Source organism: Sesamum indicum, linkage group LG8 (genome assembly GCF_026168435.1).
Source record: "Sesamum indicum cultivar Baizhima isolate 11 linkage group LG8, ASM2616843v1, whole genome shotgun sequence".
NCBI classification, from domain to species: domain Eukaryota; kingdom Viridiplantae; phylum Streptophyta; class Magnoliopsida; order Lamiales; family Pedaliaceae; genus Sesamum; species Sesamum indicum.
The window spans coordinates 407,706-435,507 of NC_142664.1; the positions used below are offsets into that span (position 1 = coordinate 407,706).

A 27,802-nucleotide genomic window follows, 5' to 3' on the forward strand; every position below is an offset into this window, starting at 1 on the left:
ATATTAGTCATATGAGTTCATATATCTTACGCTTTAGGAAATTCAATCCAATCCCAATCAACTATCAACAAAATCAATTTGGTTTTGGAATTAGGAAATTACACAACTTCAACCTTCTACTAAACTCTAATCTCATCATGTGTTACCCACTTTCAACTAATAACACCTCATTTACTTAAGCTGATTAGTAGTTTGAATTATAGGGAGTTGGGTATTCTATCTAATTTTATTTAATTACTTGTTTATTTTAAAATCATCACCATAAAATAAGTATTTTTTAAATCCGAATTATTGCTCAATTGCAATTTCATACCCCACGAAGCATTCTCCCATCTGCACCACCCACCATGAGGTACAAATGCAGACACCAACTGCGGCACATTTCCATGATGAACAGAGCTCTCGTGGTGGGGTGAACTGTAAATTTGCTGAACAAAACACCACAATTACAATGAAATCACTGGCAAGTACATTTTGTACAAAATAAGGTAAACAGAATATTGACAACCTTGACTCTTGTGACGTTCATGTTTCTTGTTGCCAGAAGAGGGCGGCAATGCAAACCCCTCTCCAAACTGTTGGGAATTGGAACACTAGAAGTGTTGACGGAAATTCGGAGTCGGGTAAAAACTTTGTAGCCGGGAAATGAGATGCACACGAGGTGTTCGACAGAAGTCTACATCTTCAACTTATTTTGATCAAGCTCAAACCGTTTGCAATGGTGCATGATTAAGAAATTGAGAAAGCTTTGGAATGATAGAGATTAAGATTTGCAATGTTAGTGGTGTCGTAGGTGAAGATGGATAATGTCAAATTTGAGCAAGTTTGGAATGACAGAGCTTTCAAAAGCGTCCTATCATCTTCTTTAAATAAAATTATTATGAGGAAGCTTTGTTCCAGCACCTCAAAAAAATTGTTGGGTTGTTTTGTTATGATTAAATGAAAACCTTTTTATGTGATTTTGTTGTTGGTTTGAAGGTGGATTCTCTAGTAGTATTTTGCTTCAACCGTGACAACAACACAGTGAACACCAGATTTCCCTAAGTTGGATCTGTTTCTAATTAAGATCAGATTTTTACTTTCTTTACGATAAAATGAGCCATTATAATCATCCCCAAAATATATGTTTATCAGACCTAAAAATTTACGATGCTGTAATTTATCAGACCATATGCTGCATGTTTTCATTCGAATTATGAAAAATTGTATTTTTGGATAACATCACTAGACTAGTAAGGGCCGTTTTCCCTACACATAAAAATAAACAAGCATTAACATCTCACCTTTAGCCATCAGTAATTGTATTTCCAGAAGATGATGAAGAACGAACCAACAAATGAAATAATACTTCCCAAGTCCCAACAAATACTATCCCCCATGCCATTTACATGACACATACAGACCATAATTCCAGGAACATACAGGCAAAGTCATACCACCAAAATGCTGGAATATCAACCCTATGAACATTCTATTATAATATAACCGATTCCACACCAGACATACATAAACAGCAATTTAGCCATACAACCAGCAACAAGAAGATGAAGTACTTTTCTAATGCCAGAGACTCTGCCCGCCAAGCAGGAACTGAGTTAATGTAGCCTAGTCAGTTCTTCTACTCTCTTCATCAGTTCATCCACTGGAACATTCATTGCCTTTGAGATCTCCTCCATCCGATTCCGACTAAGATCGAGGAACGATTCAATTAAATCTCCATCCAAGAAGTTTTTCGCATCTACAGTTTTCTTCTCGTTGTAGAAGGATCTCCATTGCTCATGGCTCAATCCTCCCACACCCTTAATAATTTTTCTCAAATTCGTCTGCAGCATTTCCAAGAAGGCATACTGCTCATGAGGGAGAGAAGCGATGACCCCAATGACTCCGTTGACAGTGCCGAATATTACAGTCGGAATCTGGCCAACATCAGAATCTGGCAACCGCATGACGAGAGAACCATGTCGAAATCGATTAACAAATTCACCCAGGTGATATTCACCAACCACCTCAAGGCGACCACGCTCCTCATCTGTGGCCCCTTCACTGTTTTTACGGACAGTGAAGAGGTTAAAATTGTTCTCAGCACCAAGGTAAATGTCATCATCCAGAATCTCAACAGCTGACATCCAATTTGCATTGTAGTCACGCGCTCGTTCCTCAATGGCGCCCTCCTCATGCTGCAAAAGAAACCAGAATTCTGAACAAATTGGTGCCAAAATCAAGTATTTTAATCGAAATGTGGACTTCGACAAGGATGCAAAGAGAGAGAGGTTCAGAATCAAACAGGTAGAAACGTGAATTAGCACTCTTTCAGAGTTTGGTCATGTTTACCTTGTAAATCAGGAGAGATATTGATTTCATCAGGTCACCTACAACAATGAAATCTCCTCTAGTTTGTACATAAAGGGCGAGTATATGCCCATGATGACCACATTCAGATTGCAACTCACGAGAGCCATCATCCCGAAGCATCCACTTATACAACTGAATCTTCTGATTAATTGCAGCGAGCAGTTTCCCATTGAAGGCATTAAGAGAGTAAACAGCCCCTTTAGTTTCCTTCTCAGCAATTAGCTGAAGTTTACCATCTTCTACAGCAAAAACTAGTATTCGGCCCTGAAATTATTCCAAAGACAAACATAAAAGACAAAAGTCAATGTAGAAGCATAAGTGGAGCTGAATTTGGGTCCAGAAATTGTAAATTGGAAAAAGAAAGAGAAAAAAGGGGAACAGAAGTGGAACACAAGGAAGTCAACAACCATGAGCTCTCATGGATAAGAAGACAACCAAAGAAGGATGAAAGAAGAAAATGATGAAAAGGATACATGAGGCACGTGCGCCATAATACACAAGCAGACTGCAGACATGTATCACGAGGGCACAGGCAGCTAGAATCTGCAACTTACTTTTGTAGGTTCATTCTCTTCTGGCATTACATATGCAGTTCCAACACAGTAGTAGACATTACTGTCATCAGAGAATGAGCAGCTAAGAATGGAGCAACCACACTCAAACTGATCAAGTGGGTAAGTTGATATAAACTCAAAAGTCTGGTCGTCTAATAGGCGGATAAAGTGCATTTCTGAGTCTTCCACACTTGACTGGTTATACTTTAAGCTACATATGGCGAACGTCCGGGTCTGTTCCTGATGGCATATACGTCGTGCATGCTCTCCAAGTGGGATAGAGCGTATGTGAAGCTTTTGAATGTCATCGATGGTGCCAATTGTTAGTTCACCTTCTTTAGCAATCGCAAGGCTGTAGAAAAAGTGAAAAGTTCTTAGCAAAGCTTTAATTCACCGCATTAAGATGCTAATTACCAAGAAAAACCTCAAAGTCTCCCCCATCCCAAAACTCAGTCAATCTGATAGGAACTTACCATCTAATGGGAAGGATCGGCATTGTGTATTACTTTTCAAGCAAAAGGGATTTCTTAATTTAAATCTTGAAGCAAAGATATCTTAGCTGACTAAAATGTGCTGGCAATTCTATTTAAGATATGCAAATCAGTACGACATGTTTAGGAGCCTACAGTAAGGACGAAATAGATGATGACAATTTTACTATGTAGTCCCTTGTGATTATGTCTGATTTAACCGGAATTGCTCAACCATATTACAAAAATGAGATGATACTTTTACCTGTCGGGGAAAGCAGCAGAGTTGAAGGGGCACATATAACTGACTTCTTTTAAATTTACATTGCTGTAAAGCAATTTCTTGTTACTGCTGTAGATGACAGTTGGTCTATCAGAAGCAGCAAAAACATGGGTTGCATTCTTTGATGAGAAGGTGCGGAGTGCAATAGGTTGGGTTCCGAGAGAAACTTTTTTCCTGTCTGTCAACTCACCATTACTTGTATTCAACACAAAATTCAGAAGATGTCCATCTCCAAGAGCACATAACAAGTATGATATCTGAAATTCAATAGCAGCAAACAGTCATATTAGTCCATTGATCATAGTTATTAGCTTGATCTCAGAAGAAATCAGTAAGTTCATGACATATCAAAGTCTCTTCCATTTCAGGTCCATATCTGCTTAAGAAAGTGAAGTATTGTATTGCTTTTCTCTGACGAGCTTGACTAAAAAGATAAAATTGAGGTCTTTCTTTCCCAGAGGACAACATTGATCTCATACTGAATCTTAATGTAAACTTCTTCAAAAGCTGATATTCCAAAGGATTGTGAACGGAATTGAGTCGAGCCCTCGCTGCATTATATCTTGTATATGGCGTAACAGCCATATATCAAGAATCTATTTAGGGAAAGAGGGAGCAAACAAGGCATTTTGCAAGAAAATTGTGTGCTTTGCAGGAAAATTTCATGAACTTCCTGTAAACATTCTTATAAAATGAATATTTCTGTTCAAGACAGCCAATTTAAGTGAATCCCATTGTGTTCTTGTAAATAGCAGTATAGCACGTTGAAAACCCAAAAGAAGAATATATGAGAATGCAAAGATATCCTGTTTCACCATAAAACATCAAGGGGAAAATAATCTATCCAACAGCCTAAGTAAACTAGAAAAAATTCGTAGAACTGGTCCACATCGATAACCTAAAAATGTACACATGAAAAGCCAAACATTTTCTGTTCATTGTAGAAGAATCAAGGAAAATCAATACCCAACAGCCGAAATGTCTCCATCTGAGTAACTCAGAACAAAAGCGCAATCAATGTACACATAAAATGCCAAATTCACATAATTAAGAATGAAACTTACTCCTTCAAAGGAACATAAAAGTACAGATCGTGGAATTATTTCCCCTCCCAAGTGCTCCTTTGTAATAAGATTCAAGTCAGGCAGTGAAAATATCCTGACACTGATATCTGTCCACATTCCCACTGCTGCTAGTTGACTATAATTTGGATTATCACCAATTGGATTAATGTCCAGGCATGAAATGTCATACTCCAGTTGAGCATTTTTCACTTCTGTCAACACTCCATCACCAATTTCTAGATAGACAAGATGGCCACCACCAGTAGCCAACAAAACCTGTCAGGATAAATGTCCAAAAATTGAGGAAGCTAAATAAGAATTCAAATGAAAAGACCAATAGATCACGATGGCCTGGTGACAAACAAAGTGCTGTACTATATCATCTTTGCGAACAGTTTATCAACTGAATTTGATACATTTAGCTTCTTGTCGAACATTCTGTTCCAAGATTTTCCTCTGACCAAATGGTTAGAAATTATACCTGAGTTGCACTGGCTGTGGCAACATTGACTGAATACCCTGCTGGAGCAAACCATTCATGCCGGAGCTCTCTAGAGGTAGAACTCACCAATCTGACCGAGGTCGAAGTAACCTGCATGATATTTTGCCAGTTAACACATGCGCTAGAGAAATAATCTTACAGAAGGAATACGTGTGCACAGTTCCTACAAGTATTCTCCGACAAAAGTACAAATCAGCAAATGGCAGAATTAGAACAATGGTTTCACGCCCATTACCAAGACAAAGAAAAAGAAAAATACAACATGATAAAGAACCAAGGGCAACTATAGTCCTCATAACCATGAGGTCCATGACTAATCAACTCCTGTTAGTAATAAGAAGCTAAACCCCAGTTGCACTTCAGTGTTATTTTTCAGTGATCTCTCAATCCAATAATTAATTCATTCTCATCATATCTCGCTTCACAAGTACCAGAAATCGAATAATATTGCCCATTTTAGTGAAGGAGGGAGAAGCATTCCAGTTATACCATTCATTCACTATGGCATAGTGGCAGAGAAGAAGTGATTATATTGTGCATCTTATCACCAATATAAGAAGAGGAATAGGGCAGAAAAGAATCAGGATATAAGAATCATGATAGAAGGGAGTCTAATCAAGCATTTGAAATCATACTTTCGGAAGCTCTATTAGCAGGATCATTGATGTTCTCTCCCTTAAAGGTTCTAAATTCAGATGAACTTGTTTATAAACATAGATTATCCTTCATGGAGAGACTGGCTAAAATGACTGAAAAGAACAAGGAATTATCAGCGGATAGCTGATAAAAACGTGCTGTGGTACTTTACACTCTTAATGTGTAAAGTAAAAAAGCAAAAAAGCCATCCACTTCTCTTGGAGAACATAGTAATGCGGACCATCACAACCACACACTCTTTTTGAAGGCGATCATGACAATGCATGATAAACTCATCACATTAAGATGAATGCTAAAAGGCTAATGAAAGGATTTTTGCGTGCTACGACAATCATACCTGCACAAGTTGATCATAAATAGCATCATGACAAAATAATGTCTGGACATTTGAATAAAAACCTTCTATCTCAGTTTCCTCCAATTCATCCTCAAGATTCATCGCCAAAATACGTGTCTCGCTAATAAAGCTTACAACCAAGAAAGTATCATGAGGATCATCACTAGCTGATCGTAGCGACCACATCCCTTTGATTCCTTGAAGCTCTACAGATGCCTATGAATTATATAGAACATTGATTACACCAAGAAAATAACGAGAATTGGATACTTTCGGCAATACAAAGCTTATCAATGCCAGACCTGTTCATTTATCCCGATCCCATTGCGAACAATGCGAAGAGAACCATCTTTGTAGGCTCCTGAGCAAGTTACAACCTGACCTTGACCTTGCCTCTCTAAGTCAACCACACAGAAGTCAACAATTGGCCCCAAATTGACATACCTTTCAAGAACTTCTACATAAGAACCTTTTGCATCCGGATGAAGATTAAGCTTTATGAGCTGGATTAATATGAGAGATACACAATCAAACATATATGCAAATAAATATAAAGACCTAAACTACGTGTTGACACAATTAACAGTAAAAGCAGTTATAATCTATATTTACACAGTCCAGATTTAGTAGCAAGCGAACAAAACATATATGGATCTGTATACCAAAGCAGTAACCTTTAGTAACATGAGAACATACACCTCCAAAGTATATAACCAAATAAAAGTCGAACAACCAAACAAATATAAAAGAAACCAAAAATAAGAAAAAAGGAAGATAAAGACTGCAGTGCCGTGACCTGCGTCTAACAAAACAGTCCCTTGGAGCACATGAAATGACTTGAGTGAGAAAAATGGTGAACAGATAGTTCTGTACATCAGATAAATTGGAGTGAACTGATTGAAATTCAACTTATCTGCAACATGATGTTACATATAATTGAAGGATGTATATGAAACAAGAGAACTTAGAAAAACGAAGTTAAGAGTGGTTCATAGAAATGCACACAGATAAATTTGTTAACTCAGTATAATAGAAACAAGACATATGTTAAATCCTGGATTTTGCGAATTTTTTGCTCTCTCATAATTGCATATCAGAATAAAACAGGAAAAAGAAAAAGTTTTTATCCCAGAAAGATAGCTTGATCGAGGAGATTAAAATGGGAGATATACTCTACAAACCTGTGAATCTCCATAACTTGAGCCAACAAAAACAACAGCATTATCAAGATATGAAATTGACGATGCAACAGACGTTTCCCCCAAGAGTTCAATTTTGAGTCCAGTTACTCTAGAAGGATTTCAAATGGAAAAATATTAAGGCATGTCAAACAGTTCAAATACAAGCCTATCTCTAAGAATTAAAAGTGAAGATACAAACTCACTTCTCTCTTTCATGGGTTATGACAAGTAGGTGCAGAAGGCCATTATGATCCCCGAGTAAGTAGCGAGAACCGTCAGCATCAACCCTACCATAAGCTCTTGTGATAGACTAAAAGAATAAAATGCAAACAAGATCAAGCATCACAGTTCAAATGAGTTAAAATAGATGTAGCACCAGAATAGGTAACCTACAGGTCTAATTGGGATTGCCTTGAAAGCTGAGGCACTGCAATAAACAATAGTCTCTTCACCAATAATTAGGACACCACAAAGAGGAGGTGGCACAGGGATTAACAAGTCTGCCCCGTTATCAAGATTGTTCTGAGACCATGGGCCCTCAACAAAATCCTTATCCTTCAAAGTGACCTCATATGTTTTCACATGACGAGCATCCTTGTTATCCTATCAATCAAAGCAGTAATGATACGTGATAAGTGACAAGCTAAGAAGAATTCTCAAACATGATTGACGACCACTAGAAATAAAAAGCATGTACAAATGCAAATATATTCCCAAAAAGGTCGGCTACTCATTTGAGAAATATCATCCTTGGACAAGAGAATGGTATATGGATCATAGAGTGGGAATATTTGATGACTCCATTCCTAACACCAACCAAAGCAACACACTTGAGGCCGCAAGAAACCATCAACACATACAAAATATTGACTAATGCATTCATGTGCTTAGAACCTCAGATTGATTTCACAAAAACCAATTGATCACTAGCCTCAAGCAAATAGATTTCCTCCATGCATGGAGAAAAACTGCTAACACAATCAAACTCTTTTTGGATAAGTGCTAAAATTCAGAACCTGGTAAAGTACAACAATGGTTGGCCTTGGGCAGCCATACAAAAACTTGATATCCAAAACTTGAAGCTCCTCAAGCCTGAAAAGAGGCAAAAATGAGTATATAAGGTAGAAAAAAGTTAGGAATCAATCAGTCCATTTCACAAGGACAAGATGAATTCTATGTAATGCACATGTTCTCGCAATAAACACAAAGTTTCTTTAGAATTTTATCAAACGACAAAGAATACTTCTATGTACAACTGCAGGTTAGAACTTTGCATAAATGAAAAGGCGAAATGAATATAGAACAAGTGGAGAATATTTAACCGAGAGCCATAGGACTAGGATGCAACAAGACCCAACCTCCAATTTTCAGAGATTGGGAGACATCAGGCAAACAGCCAAAAGTTTCACAACTTGTATGTTTTTAAATATAGATGCAGGGACTCCATCTTTCTTCATAATCGAACATAAAGAAAAAGTGTCTTCTATCAGCTATAAACATCAGCTACATAAAGGCAGGAACATCAAGTTAACTAACAACAAATAAGCAGTTTGATCAGCTATATAGCAGGAAAGTCTGCAGTAACCGCAATAATCAAACAATTTTTCAGGAATAAGAGGCCTCCACTTCAGTTCTGGCAAAGGACATTGCTAGAGTTTGCTATCAGAAACAATCACCTAATATTGAATGCTTCCTTGAGCTGGCCCTTGTTATCGAATGGAATGACCTAAAAAACCAAACACAATTTCTTAAAATATATGGAAAAAATATACTGTGAAAAATTGAAGTTTAAACACCCACAAAGAAGCAAAAGAGAAAGACCAATACCTTGAATAATCCATCATATAGATGAAGTCCTATCAATCTGCAATCTGGATCAATTATGCCAATCTACACAGAGAGATAACGAAGAATAATAAACTTGCATACTTCCCTAAATAAACAAATTTTTTATCCATGTGCTGACATGAATATTTCCAGATTACACAGTTACCTGTCCATTGTCTGTGGGGCGACCAATTCGATCTGAAACATCCCCCATTGCCCTAGTTTAATGGTGGAAGGACCCCAAAATGAGGAAACAAATAACTTTTAAGTAATAATTCATGGAGAATGGATGATGACATGGACGCCAACAATCATGACAACAAGATAACCTTGAAAAGAAAAGACAAGCCCAAAGGGCTTGTCCTGATTGCTATGAATAAATTATTTCCACCCAACACATCGTTAGGAGACTCATGACAATCATGAAATTATTTGGAGATTTAAAAATTCCAAGTATATTATGCACATGCACCCGGGAACAGTGCTAACTCATGTAATTGAGATAGATTCATGTTTGTGAAGTATTTTGACATAGGGAGTGAGAACCTATGAGCAGATAAGAATAAAATAATCTCAACTACAATAAAAGTTTGAATATACTAGCTCTCAGACCTTGTGATGACCTCAGCAGCCTCAGCATCCCAATGCAAAACACAGAATTTATATCTTTCTGTAGCTACGAAGAGGAGATCCTGAGGTTCTCCCTGTCCAGTTAGTCAGAGAGTAAGATACTGCTGTCCATTTTTCCTATTGTTTGAGTACATGAGGACAAAACTAAATGGAATGTAATTTCTTAATCAAATGACTGTCGCAAACCAAAGTTTCGTATTTCCATTTTTACACTCACATGTGGGCGGAAAAGCTCTAGCGTGGCGATTCTCCCATAAATTGGTACATCCAACATAGCCTGTAAATCAGAATTCATTGGACATATGATTTTATCAGACCGACAGTACCTACATGATAAAACAATTCTGGGTGAAGTTAAGCTATTATGATTGCATAGAGTAGCCAGTACTGTCCCCCTTCTAGAGTTGAAGCTCGTAGAATTAACCTTGAAAAACAAATAAACCCAAGCATGGACTCCATCCTCCATCCCTCCCACGGTCCCACCTCAATTTTCTCTGCAGGACTTCCATTTTACCATCCTATGTAATAATCCCTTCTACATGCCCGTGCTACCATCCCCATCGTAAACCTCCCAGTCGGTTGAAGAGTGAAAGACGTATTCTCTTAATTTTTAATGTGTCTCCCTGACTTGCTTTTCATACTTTGCACCTCTCTATATGTTAGCAATGCGATACATCCAGTGGAAAATGGAGAAATTACAGTCCAGCTGGAATGTCTTTCCTATACCAGGTAGCTAACCGACATGCCAAGGGAGACTTAGCATGTCCAAATAGATGGCTTACCCTACCTAAAACAAGAATAGTATTAGCACATAATCGAAGTTGCATTTCCTGTAGACAATTCAGTGCCTTGTGAGAAAAAGCATAAGCTTTCCCGAGCATAGCCCTTGTCTAACCAAACTACCCTACAAGTATCTACAAAATTAGCTTGCTTGTATGACAATTTAGAACATAAACCATTATGTGAGCCCTGGAACCATAAAAAACAATTAAACTTAATTCATTATTGTGAAAAGCACCAATCTTCTAATAACTGGTTGTCAAACAAATTATAATAGGCAAAGCAGACTGCTTTTGCAGTAATTTTTCTTATGAAACCAGACTCTTATACCTGTAAACCTTGAGGGGTGAGTAAATGGATCTCTATTCGGGTGCATTTCCTGTATATTAAAATGAATTTCAAACGGGGACACTAGAGATTGAAATAAATAAGAATGATATAGAAAACGCATAAATATTAAGTCCCATTGTGACTGCATAGTTACATCTAAAGACGAGAAAACAAAACATAACCAATCCTAATAGTTTCACTATCAACAATGACCTTCACCGAAGAAGAGGTAGCTTGAATATTATCTATTTTCCTTGGAGTTAAAAACCGAAACGAACATGCACGATTAAAAACAAGATTCTTCTGAACTGCTAACTGACTGAGAACAATAATGGAATTACAGAAACCAGGGAGTGTATATAGGCAGAATAATTGGGAAGAAAAAGGGTTGTACATTGTACTGCGTATGTAGGCACACTTACGCAATGATGAGATTGAGCTCCTGCGGACCGGTGAAATTGCCGACGCAGGAATGAGTAACATTTGTCGGCTTGTGAGCCGTCACCACATAATTCCATACACTCATCTCTATCTACTCTGTCTGTGCGTATGGGTATTGGTCTTACAGTCCGAACCCTAGACTTGACAGCGTGCTGCAGTGTGAGTCTTGGCTAGAAGAGAGGCTTCAGCTGACACTGGTAGTGGTCGAAGAAGAAGAAATGGAACTAGCAATTCGCAATTTATTGCAGTAAAACGGCGCCGTGGGTTGCAACCGGAGGGGAAGGGGGACACATGTAAGGGCAAAACAGAACTTTGACCGGTTGAAGATACTCAGCCAAACGGTGTCGTCAGTTCGGGGTTTGAAGATGGGCTAAGCCCAGAAGGGAACGCATTGGGGGTTTGGACATGGTTTAAGCCCATAAGGACATGGGTTGCAATTCTGGAGTTGAGCCAGTCCAGGCCCATAAAGTTTAGAATCGTTCAGAAATGTGGTAAAAATTGGTGGAAGGTTTCAATTTTCTTATAAACACATTGATACTGAAGTAGTATATTATTTCGAAATTTCTTCTACTTTATACAGCACAGGACAGGAATGTTATGGATAAAAACACATGATCAGATACTGCAATGATCCAAGAACGACTTTGAATATGGTGGCCCAAGTTATGGATGCTGCTGTGTCTTGAGGCGTTGAGTCAAATGAAGTGATCAACAAAAACCAAGGCCCACATGGGATAGAAGCCCATTTTATCATAATCATGATTTCGAGAACAAATTAGGGCCCTAGTTAAAATCTAATTGTCCTTAACGTTTTGATACATTGCAAATTAGGTATCATCAACGATGGGAAATTTCATGGTACGGGTTGGATTTAGATCCATATCTATATAATTAATTAATTAATTAGGTCATTTACAAAATGACAGAAAAATAAATATGTGAATAACTTGAGGACATGATGATTATATCAAACGTGCAATATATAATGAGATTTTGAACACTGATAAATAAATTTAATGAGAAGATAAGTTAATATAATTGAAAGGACAAAAACTGGGCTAATCTACAGTTCACTAACTGATGATGATGCCAGTTTGCCAAGGAATCAATGTATTAAATTAAAGAAACATTTGCTGAAATCAGCAACTTGTTGCACTAAATCTTAAATAAGATGAACAACTAGTTTATTGTTGATGCCATCATGCCAAGAGACATGGAAACAAAGCAAACAGTACGTACATATATATATATATAACACTTTTTTTTTTTTTTTTTGTGTGTGTGTGTGTGTGTGTTATATTACCAAGAAACTGGAAGTAGATTCCAACAACTCTCGGTGTCGTAACCTTATTTTTTCCTATATTTGGGTTTTTCCTGATTTGGTGATTATGTTAATGTAAGTAATACCCCTCAAAACACGTAGTTGCTATTTATTAAATTATAAATGTGAACAGGTGCGTAACTAGGGTTTTGTCGATGTGACGACATATATTGTCCGTTTGTCTCCCTCTCAAAACACCGAGAATATTGCTACTGTGTTTCTCATCATAAATCACCTATATATATATAGATTTTTTAAGCTGCATCTTATGTTAGATGTTTATTGATCAAATTTTTTAATGAAAGATGCTGATCATAGATATGAACACTTGCATTCATACAATGTAGTAAAATAACATGGATTTTAATTAATATCTTATGATAAATAATATATCCATCATCGATCTCTCATATTGTAACAAAAAAATTGGCACGATCTAGCTCCTTGATAGCTAGGTTTGAAGTCAATATTTAATTATCTAGGTATATAATTTGGAGATGATTAGCCCTTAAACTTGGGACAGAAGATGATGCAAAATCTAGAAAAGCGAATTACGAATCCCACAAAATCTTCTTGATTAAGAAATAGCAGCTACCTGAATCCACTAATAATCCACCTGTGCGATCATAAACAAAAAATTTATGCTTATCAATTTCACTCTTATTTCTCAATTAATCCTTGTTGATTAATGAAGTAATTAAACTATATATTCTTTCTTAAAATACAAATCTTGTATAATTTCATTGGTTGGCGCTATTTGAAGTGCAATGCAACTTTTGTGGTGGGGTTTTGAATTTTGATGTATGTTGGTCCTACTGATATAAATCAAAATAATATACAGCTAGCTAGCTTGGGTACTATTGAAGATTCCATGCATAATTTGTATATGATTTTAGTAGTAGGGAAACTATAACTATATAATTCAACTGAAATAATGGTAACTACAAGTCTTTAGAATGAAAAGATTTGACACTCAACTAACAAACAAGAAGCTTAATTATGGGTGTTGGGCCTTCTCTTTACAGATGATTTTTCAGACATCATATGTAGCAGCTCCAAATTTATCTACTTTTTGGCTGCCTTTTCCCAGGCCATTTATTGGCTTCTATTACCATCAATTCATGCCCCGTCCTATTCAATAATCATCATTCTCTTGTATATATCAAACTCCATCACATTAATTATTTTGACATGGGGAAAAAAAGGTTGCTATGAAATATACAAAAATCATTTTTGAGACTGTGATCTATAAAAAATTATGTATTATATATATACGGACAGTGTGCTATAACGACTAATATATTAAAAAAAGAAAAAGAGAGTATATATGCTTGTTGCACATGGGGGCTGGGTAATGTTGTATGATGCATGATGAGATGGTCTCTTTTCCAAGTCCAACTGTAGAAGACCCTTTTGGTTCCAATATTGAGGGCATATCACGCATATATACTTTTGCATGACTGCTTTCATCCACTTTCATCTTACTGCCTCTTTTATCTTTTTCCATAACATTCATTATATACAATTAATTAATTAATTATATATGCATGTATTTTCTTTCATATAATTATAATTGATCCTAGCTACTAATTAATTAATACTTGTTAAGTAAATAAAGTAATGATGAGTGGCAAATATAATCTCACAAATTGCATTAATATATAGAAAGGTACAAACCGGTAATATAATACTCTCTAAAACTGGAATTGGGGCCTGCCACCAGAAAGAAAGAGAGGAGTAGAAGAAGTAGTGTACGTAGTTTGTGGAAAAAGGGGTGGTATGAGTTAGAACATTATTATTGAATTTGAGGGTGGCGATAGGTCGACAATTTGCAGAATCTCATGTAAAATCAGGTTGAGGCAGCAATGGCATCGATAACGTTAAACATCAACGGCTCTGGGGCCTAAGTGTCGCACCATTTCAACTCCACCACAATAAATTGGGCATGTTAATTGTGGCTACAAATCAGCCAACCTTGCACTCTCTCTCTCTCTCTATATATGTATGCATATATATATATAGAGAGAGAGAGAGAGAGAGAGAGAGAGAGATTAGAGAGAAAATTGAAAATAATGCAGGGGAGGGGAGGGGAGAGGAGAGGGGTTTTGCTGGGTTTAATTAATTAGACCTGCAATCCCTGACGCAACTTTTGCTCTACGGACGAGGGCCCATACTTTGAGGTCTTTTGGACTCTTCTAAAATTACACAACAGTACGACCCATCTGCCACAATCAAATGAATCCCACCAAGGGCAATCTCGATATTTTCACAATCAAAAGGTTACTTTCAAGAGCCAAACTCCAAACCACGCCTACTGTACCTTCTGTCTGTAATAAAAAAGCAATGAGCAAATAACAATTTCGTGCCAAATCACCACCCTTACGTCAGCAATGGCGAAAAATCAAGCATCCCGATTAAAAAACCGCACGTGCAGCACAGTATCCTCACGTGCCGGACACAAGTGAAACTTCCAGGAAATAATTTTTTCTCCCGTACCACTTACAAAAAAAAACCACAATTACTGATTGATTAATAAGTACACAATTAACTCATTAAATTTAATCACTGGCCTCCGTACGATGTTTCTTAATTTTTTTCCCAACCCACTATTTCTCTCTCTAAAACCTACACACACATATATATAGAGAGAGATTAGAGAGACACAGAACCACAGGCAGAAGCCATAGCATTTTACTACTAACGTCTGTTAAACCCTAATCATCTGCTGTGCCTTCTCTGTATTTCCTTAGCTAGAGCTTTTTGTCTCACTCTTTGAGGGTGTGGGTGAATTTTTGACTTTGCTGATTCTTGTCTGCTTTTTGGCACTGTTCATTCATTAATCGCCAGACATTCCCATCTCCACTCTTCGTATCTGATTCTTCCGCAGAATTAAAAAGAAACAATTACGCATTATTAATTTGTTCGTGAACGAAACAGTGGGTTTCATACATGAAATCGTCCATAAAATGTTAGACGATTCCCGCAGGAACTCGGAGGAGCTTGTTTCTGAAGGATTTTCTTCCAGCAAAATCAGTTCAATGAGCAGCGACACAACTCTCAGCCATTGCACCAGCTTCAGCCGGTTGTCGTTCGAGCTGCCGACGAGCTCGCCGGAGCAGCAGGCTGCGCTGAAGCCGCACCGGTCATCGGACTCCTCGTTCCAAGCTATTCGTTTCAAAACGAACTTAAGCTTCCGAGACTTTAGCTTGGTGCGGCAGATCGGGAGCGGTGATATCGGCAGAGTTTACCTCTGCCGGCTCCGCGGCCCGGTGGATGAGGGGCGACTCTACGCCATGAAGGTGGTGGATAATGAGGTGTTGGCTATGAAGAAAAAGACTCAGAGAGCGGAGACTGAGAGGAAAATCATGAAGCTGTTAGATCATCCGTTTTTGCCTACACTTTTTGCGGAATTTGAGGCATCGAATTTCTCTTGTGTGGTCATGGAGTACTGTTCCGGTGGCGATTTGCATTCTCTTAGATATAGACAGCCGCAGAAACGCTTCTCTCTCAGCTCGGCTAGGTAAATCTTTTTCTACATTTTGTTTTCTTTTATTCAATTCATCCCTCGAATGTATCTAACTTACATGAAGTGAGACTTGTCATTACAATGCATTTTTCTTGCTCTATGATCGATACATATGGTTTTGAGATGTGCTTTTGTTTGGTAATTTCAGACCACTTACTTGTTTCTTTATACCTGCAAAAGCTGAACAAGTTGCGCAGCTTTTCTTATTTGAAATTTTATTCAAGAAAAAACAAAAGGTGGGATGAGAAATCCATCTTGGCCACAAGGTTCCATTAATGAAACTTCACCTTTTCTTGTGTTTGGTCATTTGAAGTTCACCTTAATCAGAAGAAAATGTTTGACGTAGCCAAATACAACAGTTATTCTCTTTTGTGGAAGGTGCTAACTGGTCCTGGAATTATTTTTCAGGTTTTATGCAGCAGAGGTTTTAGTAGCATTAGAGTACCTCCACATGTTGGGAATAATCTACAGGGATTTAAAGCCTGAAAACGTGCTGGTTAGATCCGACGGTCACATCATGCTCACCGACTTTGATCTCTCCCTTTGCTCCGACGCAATCCCAGCCGTCGAATCTCCTGCATTTTCTCCTGACCCGTTATCCTCACCAAAGGCAGTCCATGGCTCCGGCTCGCTGACCCCATTCTCCTGTATCTCCACCCGGTTATTCCGGTCGAAGAAAATTCAAACACTCGCTGCGAACCGGCTGTTCGTGGCTGAGCCCATCGCAGCCAGGTCATGTTCCTTTGTTGGGACCCACGAGTACGTGGCGCCTGAGGTGGCTTCCGGCGGGTCCCACGGCAACGCCGTTGATTGGTGGGCGCTTGGCATCTTTATGTACGAGATGATTTATGGTAGGACACCCTTTGCTGGGGAGACCAACCAAGCTACACTGCGTAACATCGCGAAAAAACCGCTGGCCTTCCCCAACGAAACCCCCTGCGGTGCGAGTGAAATGCACGCTCGGGACTTGATCTCCGGGTTGCTGAACAAGGATCCGAACAGGAGGCTCGGGTCGAAGCGCGGGGCGGCCGATGTAAAAACCCACCCATTTTTCAAGGGGTTGAACTTCGCATTAATTCGATCGGCAACACCGCCGTATGTGCCGGGTAGCCAGACAAAGAAGACGGCTGCGTTGCGTCATGGAACAGCCCCGTTTGGTGTTTTCTGACAAGTTTAGGTTAGGAGGATGTAATTAAATTAACATAGTATTATTTTTTGTACTATGTATTAGGTGGGAAAGAAAGAAAAGATATAAATAGACAACGTAAAGTGGTGGGATGCGGCGATATAACGGCTTTCACATAATTATTGTGTCATAATGAGTTGAATTCCCTGTTTATATTATAGGACGACCAAAGTATTTGAATCCACACAAGAAGATTTCTCCAATTGGTCTTCTTGTGGACAAGAGAAAAACGTCAATGTAAATACAGGAGCCGGAGAAAATTAAAAAAAAAAGAAGCAAAAGATGTATGTATGTTTGATATATAACTCAACCTTTTCAACTTTAACAATTTTTACTGATTTATGCGAAAAGATTATTGCTTTCAGATTTCAAAACCAAACCAACAAGTGATCAGCGCTCCATAGTAAACTTAAAAGAAAAAGATTATTGGTGTTTTTGTATTGTTTTTTCTAAAAAAACGTTATCGACAACAATTGTCAGGAAAGAAAATTTTTATGCAAATTAAGTATGGTCAAATTCAAATTAATCATAAAATAAATGTAATGCTCACTTATCATCTATTTAGTTTAATTATGATTAAATTTAATTTAAATATGTAATTAATTTAGTTGGGATGATTAGAATTATTGTTATTAGGGGGTGAAGTAGGAGGTATAGTTGGAGCAAATGTTGGGCAGGGGTTGGAGGGGGAAAGGAGGAAAGTAGGGGATTGAGGCGGTCTTGAAAAGTGTAGAAAATCTGCCCAAAATTAAGTAACCTTTTTCTCTCCTCTCCAAATGAATGTTCCTCCAAACTGCCACACTTTTGGTCGCTACCTATTACTCACTTTACTACACAGCTCACACTCACAGGCTACGCTGAATCACTATAAAAGGCTTCCATTCCATTCCAACTTCCATATCCCATCAGATTCAGCTATAATTATTTTATTATATATCTTTTTTAAAAGGAAAAAAAAAAAAAAAAAAAGTGTCGAGAAACAGGCAAGCTTGATGCCAGCAAATGTGATGCGTCTTCTACTCCTAATACAGAAGAGGAAGAAGCCTCTAAAAGTGCGCCGCCGGGGGACAGTAGGAATCTGCTTCATGTGGAAGTGGAACCTTTTTCTTCTCAACCCCCCCATATTCAACCATTAATGTAGTTGTAGCATTCACACAAAACTAACATCTATGCTTTTCATATTTAAACTATAATTTATTATCCATCGTTAATTGTGTGTTAACACTTAGAATGTTACAACGCTTAATATTTCACGTCTAACAAAAGGGAAAATAAGGTAATTTGTATAACTATTATTAAAAGTTGGACAACAATTATACCAAACATAATTTTAACAAATGTATGTTATCCTGTTGGGTTTAAAATGGTGTTTGCGCAAAAATTAAACTGTAGTTGGAGATACATTGAAACTCATTCAAATTTTTTGAACTTTCTTGAATAAATGGCAAAATCCTTGCTAATAAATGTCACAATGCTGCATATTTATGTGATGACCATATAATATGCTGAAATTTTACTACAAAGTAGTTAATTGAGTGAAAAATCATAGTAGGAATAGTATATTTTTAAAAATGGATGATGAGAACTTAGGATTGTGGTATGACACTTGACAACACATGGGATGTTCATGTGACCACCTGCCAACCAGGCAGCCCCACCATCCCTCTTTAATCCTATGTCCCCCTCCTGTCCCGGGGCCATACCCTCCCACACTAATTCAACAGTGCCTGGCCCATTGGACCCACCTATGCTTCCCACGTGGCTTCTAGCTATCGGAACACGTTGCCGCCAATGCCACCCTGTAATTTGATTATGCTGTGTAATTAAGAACCTCTAACATTTATTTTCTAATATATATATTAATAAATATTACTGAAATCAGAGAATAGTTATAGCAAAAAGAGTTTTTTTATTTTTGTTTTGTGTAATGTGCGTATATGGGGATATAGAGTTGCAGTAGTAGGCGCTGTCGCTAAGGCCCAATAAACCAGTCACAATAGATAGCGTAGTACGGATTAGGGTCATAGCGGTTCAGAAATTACAGTGAACTAAAGTCAAAAGCTACTTTTCTTCTGTGTACATACCAGTTTCAATTAATGAGGACCCGAACGGCGTCGTTACGCTGTCTTATTGCTTAATGCTTACCAAAAAGATGTGAGGTGATATACCAGATCTGGTAATTTGTGCCTAGTAAGTCCGACTACCATGTCCATGTACTATTTGGGCTTCAGAAAATAATACGAGTTTAGTATTTTCTTGTTCTTGGGTTGATTGAAATGGTAATAGATTTCTGGGCTCCATATGTCATTGTGAATAAATTCAACCCAAAAACTTTACTTCTCAGCCCAATTAACTTCATACCATGAAGAACAACTATATCTGAGATGACTATGGGGATGAGATATCCTACGTCCATAATATTTGTCCTTGTATTTTCCCATGTCCGAATTATGTAAAAAAGCCTTAACTAAACATCCAACATAACACATGATGATGATGATTTCATTTTTGCAGAAATTATTCTCTGAATAATTGAAAACACTTATAAAGAAACAATTACAGTTATTTAGTTGACAATTTGGAACGCATCTGGGATTTTTCTTTCTAAAGAAAAGGGAGAAACTGCTCTTTAGCTTAGAAAGAGAAAAGGAAATAATAAATTAGTTGCATCGTGAAAAGGTTTATGAAATGTGTCAATGGATGATTCCCTCCCTCCATACATTGAGGAGAAAAGAATTCCCCCATTGCATATTTGTGTGTATGTATTTCATAATTTTGGGTATGAGCGGTTGGCCACACGAATCCAACTATTGTCTCTCAAGGTCAATGCAAACAAAATTGTCAAACCCACCCAATCATTCTACACATATATCACTACCATTTAATAAATAAAAAGACAAAATGGCCAACACCTAACCACAACGCCGACCATAGTCTATAATATTATCATATTTGATAATGTGTTGAATATCAAGTTTATATAAAAAAAAGAAAAAAGAAATCGACAGAGAGAGGGTCTGCAAAGCAACCTCTTCTCTTTGGATCTCTCAATCATACTGATATTATTCTATCAAGTCAATGGTACAGGTATCTGATTCAGAAAAAGGATAAGGAAAATGACCTTTTCTTGCAGTTGTTGCCCATCTGGATGTCTTAATTCCTTCCCCCTTTGTCCTTCATTTCTTCAAACTGTTGATATAAGTAACCATATTTTCAAGTCACTTTTTTCTTGGGAACTTCTCCCGTTCTTTTTGATTGCTCTTGTAAGAAAGTAATGAGCCAGCTCCGTGCTAATCCATCTACCCACTTGATTCCTCCAAAGACACAACACCAATACGATGATTCGGCATTAGAAGGTACCTACACCTTCTAAATCTCTAATGTTGTTAACTTGATTTTCTTTTGTTTTTTTCCATGTTAACAAGTTGTTGATCATTCAGTGTCATCTAGTGATGAGGGATTTAATGGTTTTAGTCTTTTTCAAGAGAGTTAATGCCGTGTCATGGTACAAAGGAGTTTACGGATGTTGGAAACTTGAAAGACTGAATTTAATGATTGATTAATGTTAATTTTGTTGTTCAGGGGTGACAGCCAATATAAAGCTGTTGCTAAAACTCATCCAGGATCATAAAGATGCCTGTGACAAAGAGAAAAATGACAGCAGGAGGATGCTGAGGGTGGCCACAATGATTACCATCCTGGATAATGTAAGGGACAGAATCCAGAAATCCCAATCCTTTGGCAACAAAAGATCAGAAGCTGATCTCAGGAGGTGCAACACTGATCTGAGGCCTGATAACAGGCAAAGCGGTGAACCGGCAGTGGATGAAGAGAACGAGAGGCTGAGAAAAGAGCTGAACACAAGCTTGGCCGCACGGAAAAGCCTCCAGGCTATGTGCTCCAGCTTCGGAAAAGAGAAGGAGATAATGGCTGCACAGCTCTCAAGGAAGGTGCAAGAACTGAATGGGATGGAGGAACTTGTTAATGATCTTAAGGCACAAAATCAGACATTGATGCAGAAGGTACAAGAATGTGTTTCCAAGCACAAGGAGAAGAAATATGGTGGCGTTGGAGGAGGAGAATCACAGGGGAATGTGGCCCTGCAAGAGCGCAACAAGGCACTCTCGGAACAGCTTTTGAAGTCACTCGACGGATATCGATCTATGAAGAGGAAGCTGAAACTAGCACGAGAGGAGAATGTTAAGATGCATGCCACTATGGATGAAATGAGGGAGAAGATCACGAGAAGCCTCGAGAGAGTTGGAAGCTTTAAAGAGCGTCTATCGCTGTCTTCTGGAAGCAATCCACAGATTGATGTTCAAGAGGAAATCGTAGCACTGGAGAGCATGTTTGAGTGCTTCCAAATGATGGTGGCAAAATATGATAAGAAGCAAGGGGAATGCATTCAGCCCAAGGGGGAGATCAGTGCTTGTAAGCCTTCTGTTCTAGCATGAGAAGAAGAGGCAAATTAGGAGCAGAGACACAGGACCGAGTCTAATGTCCTTACTAGTTTCTTCCATGCTCATGTATTAATTAGTTTTTCTCTAAGTGATAGCAAGGTAATAAGATATAATCAGGTGAAAGTTAAGCAAAGAGGAGCGTTTGTGTTATACATTTCTTCAATGCGTGGAAATGGCTGCCGATGATGATTCGTGTAGCTCATTAGGCTGTATTGTACTTAAATAGCTGTCCATTAGTGTTTTTTTTTTGGCATTGACAGCCTAATAAGTTTTGGGCAAGGTTTGTGATGGATGCATCTACTAGTGTAGAACCTATTTAGATCAACATTATTTGTTCCAGCAAGAAATTTTTGGCAGAGGAAACAAGTCCTTTGACTTGAGCAGTACTAAATGATCACCCGATGTTCTTGTTGAAGCTGCAGCATTCTGATTGACCCTAGATCCCATCTCCATGCTCTGACTAAGTTATCCATATGAGAAGCAGCTTAAATTTCTGCCAAAAGAAAGCAAAACGATACACGAGCTGCTGAATTTCACAAAATCATAAATACAGAACTTGGGTAGAGATTAAACTTGGTCAAGATAGTCTCTCATCCTCATTAGTAAACGGTATTTAGCACAGAAGAATTGAGGCCGACCGTAGGAATTTAATTCTGTAGGTTATGTTGTAAGTTTCAGTTTGAGGATCAAACATAATAACATCAAAAGCATCATTTTTCAAAATGTTAGGGGAATATTCCTACCACATTTCTGTTTTCTGGCGCGCAACGACATTTCCTTTCATTTTCCGGTACTGAGTTAAACTATACTTTCGAGATTGGGCCTTGATAGCGACCATTTGTAGCTTCTCTTTTTTCATGGATTGAGTTAGAAGAAGGTGAGGGATCGAGCATTACTTAACTTGGATGGAAGTAACCATCAAATATGGGCTGAATGTTATTGCCCAAACTGTTAAGTTGTGAAGATTGATTTGAAGAAGAAAAGGATAACCTGATTCAACTTAGAATTCCCAAGTTGAGTTGGAGAAGGATAACCCGATTCAAAGTTGAGTTGGAGAAGGATAACCTCATTCAACTTAGAAATCCCAAGTTGAGTTGGAAAAAGGATAAGTCATGGCTATATATACTACTCTTATTAGCATTGTTTTATAGAGCAAAGTAGAATAGAGTAGAGAGAAAAGAAAGAGTTGAGACGAGGGTGAGTGTTGTCTTTCACGTGTGGTGAAGACTTGCATACAAGTGTGTGTGTGTTGTACTCCTCAATTTTTCTCCTCTTTGAGTGTTTTCTCCTGGCTTGGTATCGCCCCCAGACGTAGGATTTATATCCAAACTGGGTTAACAAATTCGTGTGTCTTTTACTGCCTTCATATTCCACCTGTTATCCATCTTAACCCGATCCATTTCCTAACAACTGGTATCAAGAGCCTGGTTCAAGGAGTTAAGATGGAGGGAAAGTTTCCAGTCGAACGGTTCAATGGTTCCGACTTTGGGTTTTGGCGTATGCAGATGGAGGCCTACCTGTACGGGAAGGACCTGTACGAACCACTTGCAGAGAAGTCCGAGAAGACGAGTGATGAAGAATGGAAGGTGCTCGATCGAAAGGCGATGAGCGCAATAATCCTGTCGCTCTCTCGGAATGTCGCCTATCATGTGAAGGGAGCAAAGAGCACGAAGGAAGTTCTACAGACTCTTGCCGATATGTACGAGAAACCCTCAGCAATGAACAAGGTTATGCTGATGAAAAAACTATTCAGGTTGCAGATGGAGGAGAGGAAGTCGGTGGCCGATCACCTCAATGACTTCAACCAACTCACGACACAGCTGGCGTCTGTGGATATCGTGTTTGACGATGAGGTAAAAGCGTTAATTTTGCTTTCATCTTTACCTGACAGTTGGGATGTGGTTGTTACTTCAGTGAGCACTTCGTCTGGGAAGGAGAAGATGAAGTTCGACAACATCAGAGACATGATGTTGAACGAGGAAACCCGTAGAAAGCAAACGGGTGGATCATCTGGCTCTGCGCTACATACAGAGTCCAGAGGGAGACCTGACACACGGGGTAAATACCGTGGAAGGTCAAGGTCAAGGTCCAGGGGGAAGAACAAGGGCAAGAAGGAGATGGTGTGCTGGAACTGCGAGAAGCCCGGACACATGAAAAGCGAATGTCGGGCGCCAAAGAAGGAAAAGGAGGGCCGAACAGCGAATGCCGCGACGGAGGAGATCACGGATGCACTCTTGTTGAGTGTGAGCAGTTCTTCCGATGATTGGGTTGTGGATTCAGGGGCCTCATTCCACTCATGCAGCAACAAAGACATCATGGAGCCATACACCTCAGGTGATTTTGGCTTAGTTTATCTTGCAGATAACAAACCCCTCAAGATTGTAGGAAAGGGAGATGTGCGGATCAAATCAACGAATGGGTCATGCTGGACCCTACATGATGTGAGACACATACCAGGACTGAAAAGGAACTTGATCTCAGTCGGACAGCTGGACAGTGATGGATTCCACACGACGTTTGGAGACGCGAAGTGGAAGATCAGTCGGGGAGCAATGACTTTGGCTCGAGGACTAAAGTCGGGAACGCTCTACATGGCGGGAGGATCTAGTTCAAACATTCCCTTTGCAGGAACTGTATCGCAGGCTAACCTGTGGCACAATCGCTTGGGCCACATGAGCGAGAAAGGAATGAACGTGCTGAAGTCGAAAGGACGGTTGCCCGAGTTAAAATCGGTGGAGGTGGGTCATTGTGAACACTGCGTGTTCGGAAAGCAGAAGCGGGTGAGCTTCTTGACCACAGGAAGAACTCCGAGGAAAGAAAAGTTGGAGCTTGTTCACACCGATTTGTGGGGGCCAGCACCAGTGTCATCTCTTGGTGGATCAACGTACTACATGACATTCGTCGATGATTCCACTAGAAAGGTATGGGTGTATTTCTTAAAAAGAAAATCTGATGCCTTTGATACATTCAGGAGATGGAGGGCACTAGTGGAAAATGAGACAGGTCTACAAGTGAAATGTCTCAGATCGGATAACGGTGGCGAGTACAACAGTGAAGGTATCAAGAATTACTGCGCCGACCATGGAATCCGAATGCAGAAAACAATCCCGGGGACACCTCAGCAAAATGGCGTTGCTGAGAGGATGAACAGAACACTGAATGAGCGTGCGAGATGCATGCGATTGAAGAGCGGACTACCAAAGATGTTTTGGGCAGATGCAGTCAACACGGCTGCTTTCTTGATCAATCGAGGGCCTTCTGTCCCGTTGAACAACAGGATACCAGAAGAGGTATGGAGTGGTAAGAAAGTGGATCTTTCTTTCTTACGTACGTTTGGTTGTTCAGCCTATATTTTGAACGATGATCGGACTAAGCTGGATGCTAAGTCGATTAAATGTACATTCATTGGGTATGGGACTGACGAATTTGGGTATAGATTCTGGGATGATCAAAACCGGAAAATAATTCGTAGCAGGAATGTTATATTCAATGAGGATGTAATGTACAACGACAGGAAGGTAAGCCCGGACGATGACAAGAAGGAAAGGGAATTTGTTGATCTCGATATTTCAAATTCCGGGATCATGAGACCAGCAGATACGGATTCAGTGGGAGTTCAGACGGACGAAACCGAACAAACGGAGATAGAGCCAGAACCAGTATCGGAGGAACCGATTACTGAAAGCAGCACACCCTTGGCACTAGGTCGAGAACCGAGGCTGAGAAGGGCCCCAGATAGGTACTCCCCCTCTCTTTATTACTTGCTTTTGTCTGATTGTGGAGAACCCGAATGTTACGCAGAGGCAGTCAATGATGTCCACAAGAGCAAGTGGGAGCTTGCGATGAACGACGAGATGAACTCGTTGAAGAAAAACAACACATGGGAATTGTGTCAGCTCCCAAAAGGAAAGAAGGCCCTACAGAACAGATGGGTCTATCGGGTTAAGGAAGAATCAGACGGGAAGAAGCGGTACAAGGCAAGACTCGTAGTAAAGGGATTCCAACAAAGATACGGTATTGACTTTACTGATGTTTTTACACCTGTTGTCAAGTTAACTACTATTCGTCTTGTGTTGAGCATGGTAGCGGCAGAGAACTTGGAGTTACAACAGATGGATGTAAAGACAGCCTTCCTACACGGGGATCTTGAGGAGGAGATATACATGGTACAACCAGAGGGGTATAATGGAGATGATCAGCAGGTGTGTCGCCTGAAGAAAAGCCTGTATGGATTGAAACAGGCTCCGCGGCAGTGGTACAGGAAGTTTGACAACTTCATGCTAGAGATAGGTTTCTCTAGATGCAATGCTGATCATTGCTGCTACGTGAAGAGGTTCGATGAGTTTTTTATCATTCTACTCCTGTATGTTGATGACATGTTGATAGCAGGATCAAATGTCAAGGAGATCAATAGGCTCAAGGATCAGTTATCAAGGAAGTTTGACATGAAAGATCTTGGCGAAGCAAGACAGATATTGGGCATGAAAATCACAAGGGACAAAGGTATTGGTAAATTATGGTTATCTCAATCTGATTATATTGAGAAGGTATTATGCAGATTCAAGATGGAAAATGCAAAACCGGTTGGAACGCCATTGGGAAATCAGTTCAAACTATCCAACAGTGATTCGCCCCAGACTGACTCCGAACGTGCAAAGATGAGAGTCACACCGTATGCCTCAGCAATTGGGAGCCTGATGTATGCTATGATCTGTACTCGACCGGATATAGCACATGCAGTGGGAGTAGTTAGCCGTTTTATGAGCAATCCAGGAGTGATGCACTGGGAAGCTGTGAAATGGATTCTTAGGTACCTGAGGGGTACTAAGGACCGAGCATTGGTGTTTGGTAAGGGCAAGCTTACCTTGTTTGGGTTTGTTGACGCTGATTTTGCAGGGAGTGACTATGACAAAAGGAGGAGCACTACAGGGTACGTGTTCACATATGGCGGTACAGCCGTATCCTGGGTCTCAAAGTTGCAGAAGGTTGTCACACTGTCCACGACGGAAGCTGAGTACGTGGCAGTTACTGAGGCAGCTAAGGAGCTCATTTGGCTGCAACACTTGTTGGGTGAATTAGGGAAACCTCAGGCAGATGTGATTCTTCATAGCGATAGCCAGAGTGCGATCCATCTGGCAAAGAATCCCGCGTTCCATTCGCGGACAAAGCACATCGAGATCAAGTACCATTTCATCCGACAACTTCTGGAGAAGAAGGCACTGCAGCTGGAGAAGATCCAAGGAGAAAAGAATCCTGCGGACATGCTGACCAAGGCGGTTGCGATGGCGAAGTTGAAGCTGTGTACGGCTTCGACTGGCCTTGATGACTAGAGTGGACAAACCCGGCGGTACCAAGAAAGAAGTGGAGAAAAGCTAATCAATCTTCAAGTGGGAGATTGTTAAGTTGTGAAGATTGATTTGAAGAAGAAAAGGATAACTTGATTCAACTTAGAATTCCCAAGTTGAGTTGGAGAAGGATAACCCGATTCAAAGTTGAGTTGGAGAAGGATAACCTCATTCAACTTAGAAATCCCAAGTTGAGTTGGAAAAAGGATAAGTCATGGCTATATATACTACTCTTATTAGCATTGTTTTATAGAGCAAAGTAGAATAGAGTAGAGAGAAAAGAAAGAGTTGAGACGAGGGTGAGTGTTGTCTTTCACGTGTGGTGAAGACTTGCATACAAGTGTGTGTGTGTTGTACTCCTCAATTTTTCTCCTCTTTGAGTGTTTTCTCCTGGCTTGGTATCGCCCCCAGACGTAGGATTTATATCCAAACTGGGTTAACAAATTCGTGTGTCTTTTACTGCCTTCATATTCCACCTGTTATCCATCTTAACCCGATCCATTTCCTAACACAAACCCACCAACTTTCCAAGATCATTATCATCAGGAGAACTTGT

General features: G+C 39.3%; 3 protein-coding genes and 1 long non-coding RNA gene across 5 annotated transcripts; 3 read left to right on the top strand and 1 right to left on the bottom strand.

Moving 5' to 3' along the window:
* Positions 1–322: 322 nt before the first annotated feature.
* On the top strand, positions 323–959 carry LOC148787063 (uncharacterized). The gene is made up of 2 exons (XR_016066643.1): positions 323–463; positions 545–959. It is a non-coding gene; the product is annotated as an uncharacterized LOC148787063 (long non-coding RNA).
* A 325-nt stretch (positions 960–1,284) lies between these two features.
* Positions 1,285–11,688, bottom strand: LOC105167273 (DNA damage-binding protein 1). 2 transcript variants are annotated; one of them, XM_011086918.3, is made up of 19 exons: positions 11,390–11,688; positions 10,968–11,016; positions 10,075–10,134; positions 9,840–9,931; positions 9,394–9,445; positions 9,228–9,290; positions 9,077–9,126; positions 8,417–8,492; positions 7,794–8,003; positions 7,604–7,710; positions 7,401–7,509; positions 6,522–6,722; positions 6,220–6,435; positions 5,205–5,315; positions 4,724–4,999; positions 3,642–3,916; positions 2,907–3,258; positions 2,332–2,616; positions 1,285–2,177 (listed from the first exon to the last, which is right to left on the bottom strand). In XM_011086918.3, the coding sequence occupies exons 1-19, from the start codon at positions 11,491–11,493 to the stop codon at positions 1,596–1,598; spliced, it is 3,270 nt and encodes a 1,089-aa protein (XP_011085220.1). In that variant the 5' UTR covers positions 11,494–11,688; the 3' UTR covers positions 1,285–1,595. The 2 variants fall into 2 exon arrangements, with proteins under 2 accessions (XP_011085220.1, XP_020551597.1); XM_020695938.2 differs by lacking the exons at positions 10,968–11,016; positions 11,390–11,688 and adding an exon at positions 10,282–10,622 and having other exon boundaries at positions 10,075–10,183.
* A 3,606-nt stretch (positions 11,689–15,294) lies between these two features.
* On the top strand, positions 15,295–17,621 carry LOC105167274 (protein kinase PINOID). Its single transcript, XM_011086919.3, has 2 exons — positions 15,295–16,249; positions 16,664–17,621. Exons 1-2 carry the CDS (start codon positions 15,696–15,698, stop codon positions 17,421–17,423), a joined length of 1,314 nt encoding a protein of 437 aa, XP_011085221.1. The 5' UTR covers positions 15,295–15,695; the 3' UTR covers positions 17,424–17,621.
* Positions 17,622–20,527: 2,906 nt separating this feature from the next.
* On the top strand, positions 20,528–22,316 carry LOC105167275 (myosin heavy chain-like protein). The gene is made up of 2 exons (XM_011086920.3): positions 20,528–20,797; positions 21,024–22,316. The coding sequence occupies exons 1-2, from the start codon at positions 20,716–20,718 to the stop codon at positions 21,893–21,895; spliced, it is 954 nt and encodes a 317-aa protein (XP_011085222.1). The 5' UTR covers positions 20,528–20,715; the 3' UTR covers positions 21,896–22,316.
* The last annotated feature ends 5,486 nt before the right edge of the window (positions 22,317–27,802 follow it).

Excerpts from the sequence above, each read along its gene's own strand:
- LOC105167273 (XM_011086918.3), bottom strand. The coding sequence starts at position 11,493 with ATGAGTGTATGGAATTATGTGGTGACGGCTCACAAGCCGACAAATGTT. Across the intron at positions 8,004-8,416 it reads CCATTGTTGTACTTTACCAG|GATAACAAGGATGCTCGTCA; the intron begins GTTCTGAATTTT and ends TTTGATTGATAG. Across the intron at positions 3,917-4,723 it reads TTTTATGTTCCTTTGAAGGA|ATATCATACTTGTTATGTGC; the intron begins GTAAGTTTCATT and ends ATTGAATTTCAG.
- LOC105167274 (XM_011086919.3), top strand. The coding sequence starts at position 15,696 with ATGTTAGACGATTCCCGCAGGAACTCGGAGGAGCTTGTTTCTGAAGGA. Across the intron at positions 16,250-16,663 it reads TTCTCTCTCAGCTCGGCTAG|GTTTTATGCAGCAGAGGTTT; the intron begins GTAAATCTTTTT and ends ATTATTTTTCAG.
- LOC105167275 (XM_011086920.3), top strand. The coding sequence starts at position 20,716 with ATGAGCCAGCTCCGTGCTAATCCATCTACCCACTTGATTCCTCCAAAG. Across the intron at positions 20,798-21,023 it reads CGATGATTCGGCATTAGAAG|GGGTGACAGCCAATATAAAG; the intron begins GTACCTACACCT and ends TTTGTTGTTCAG.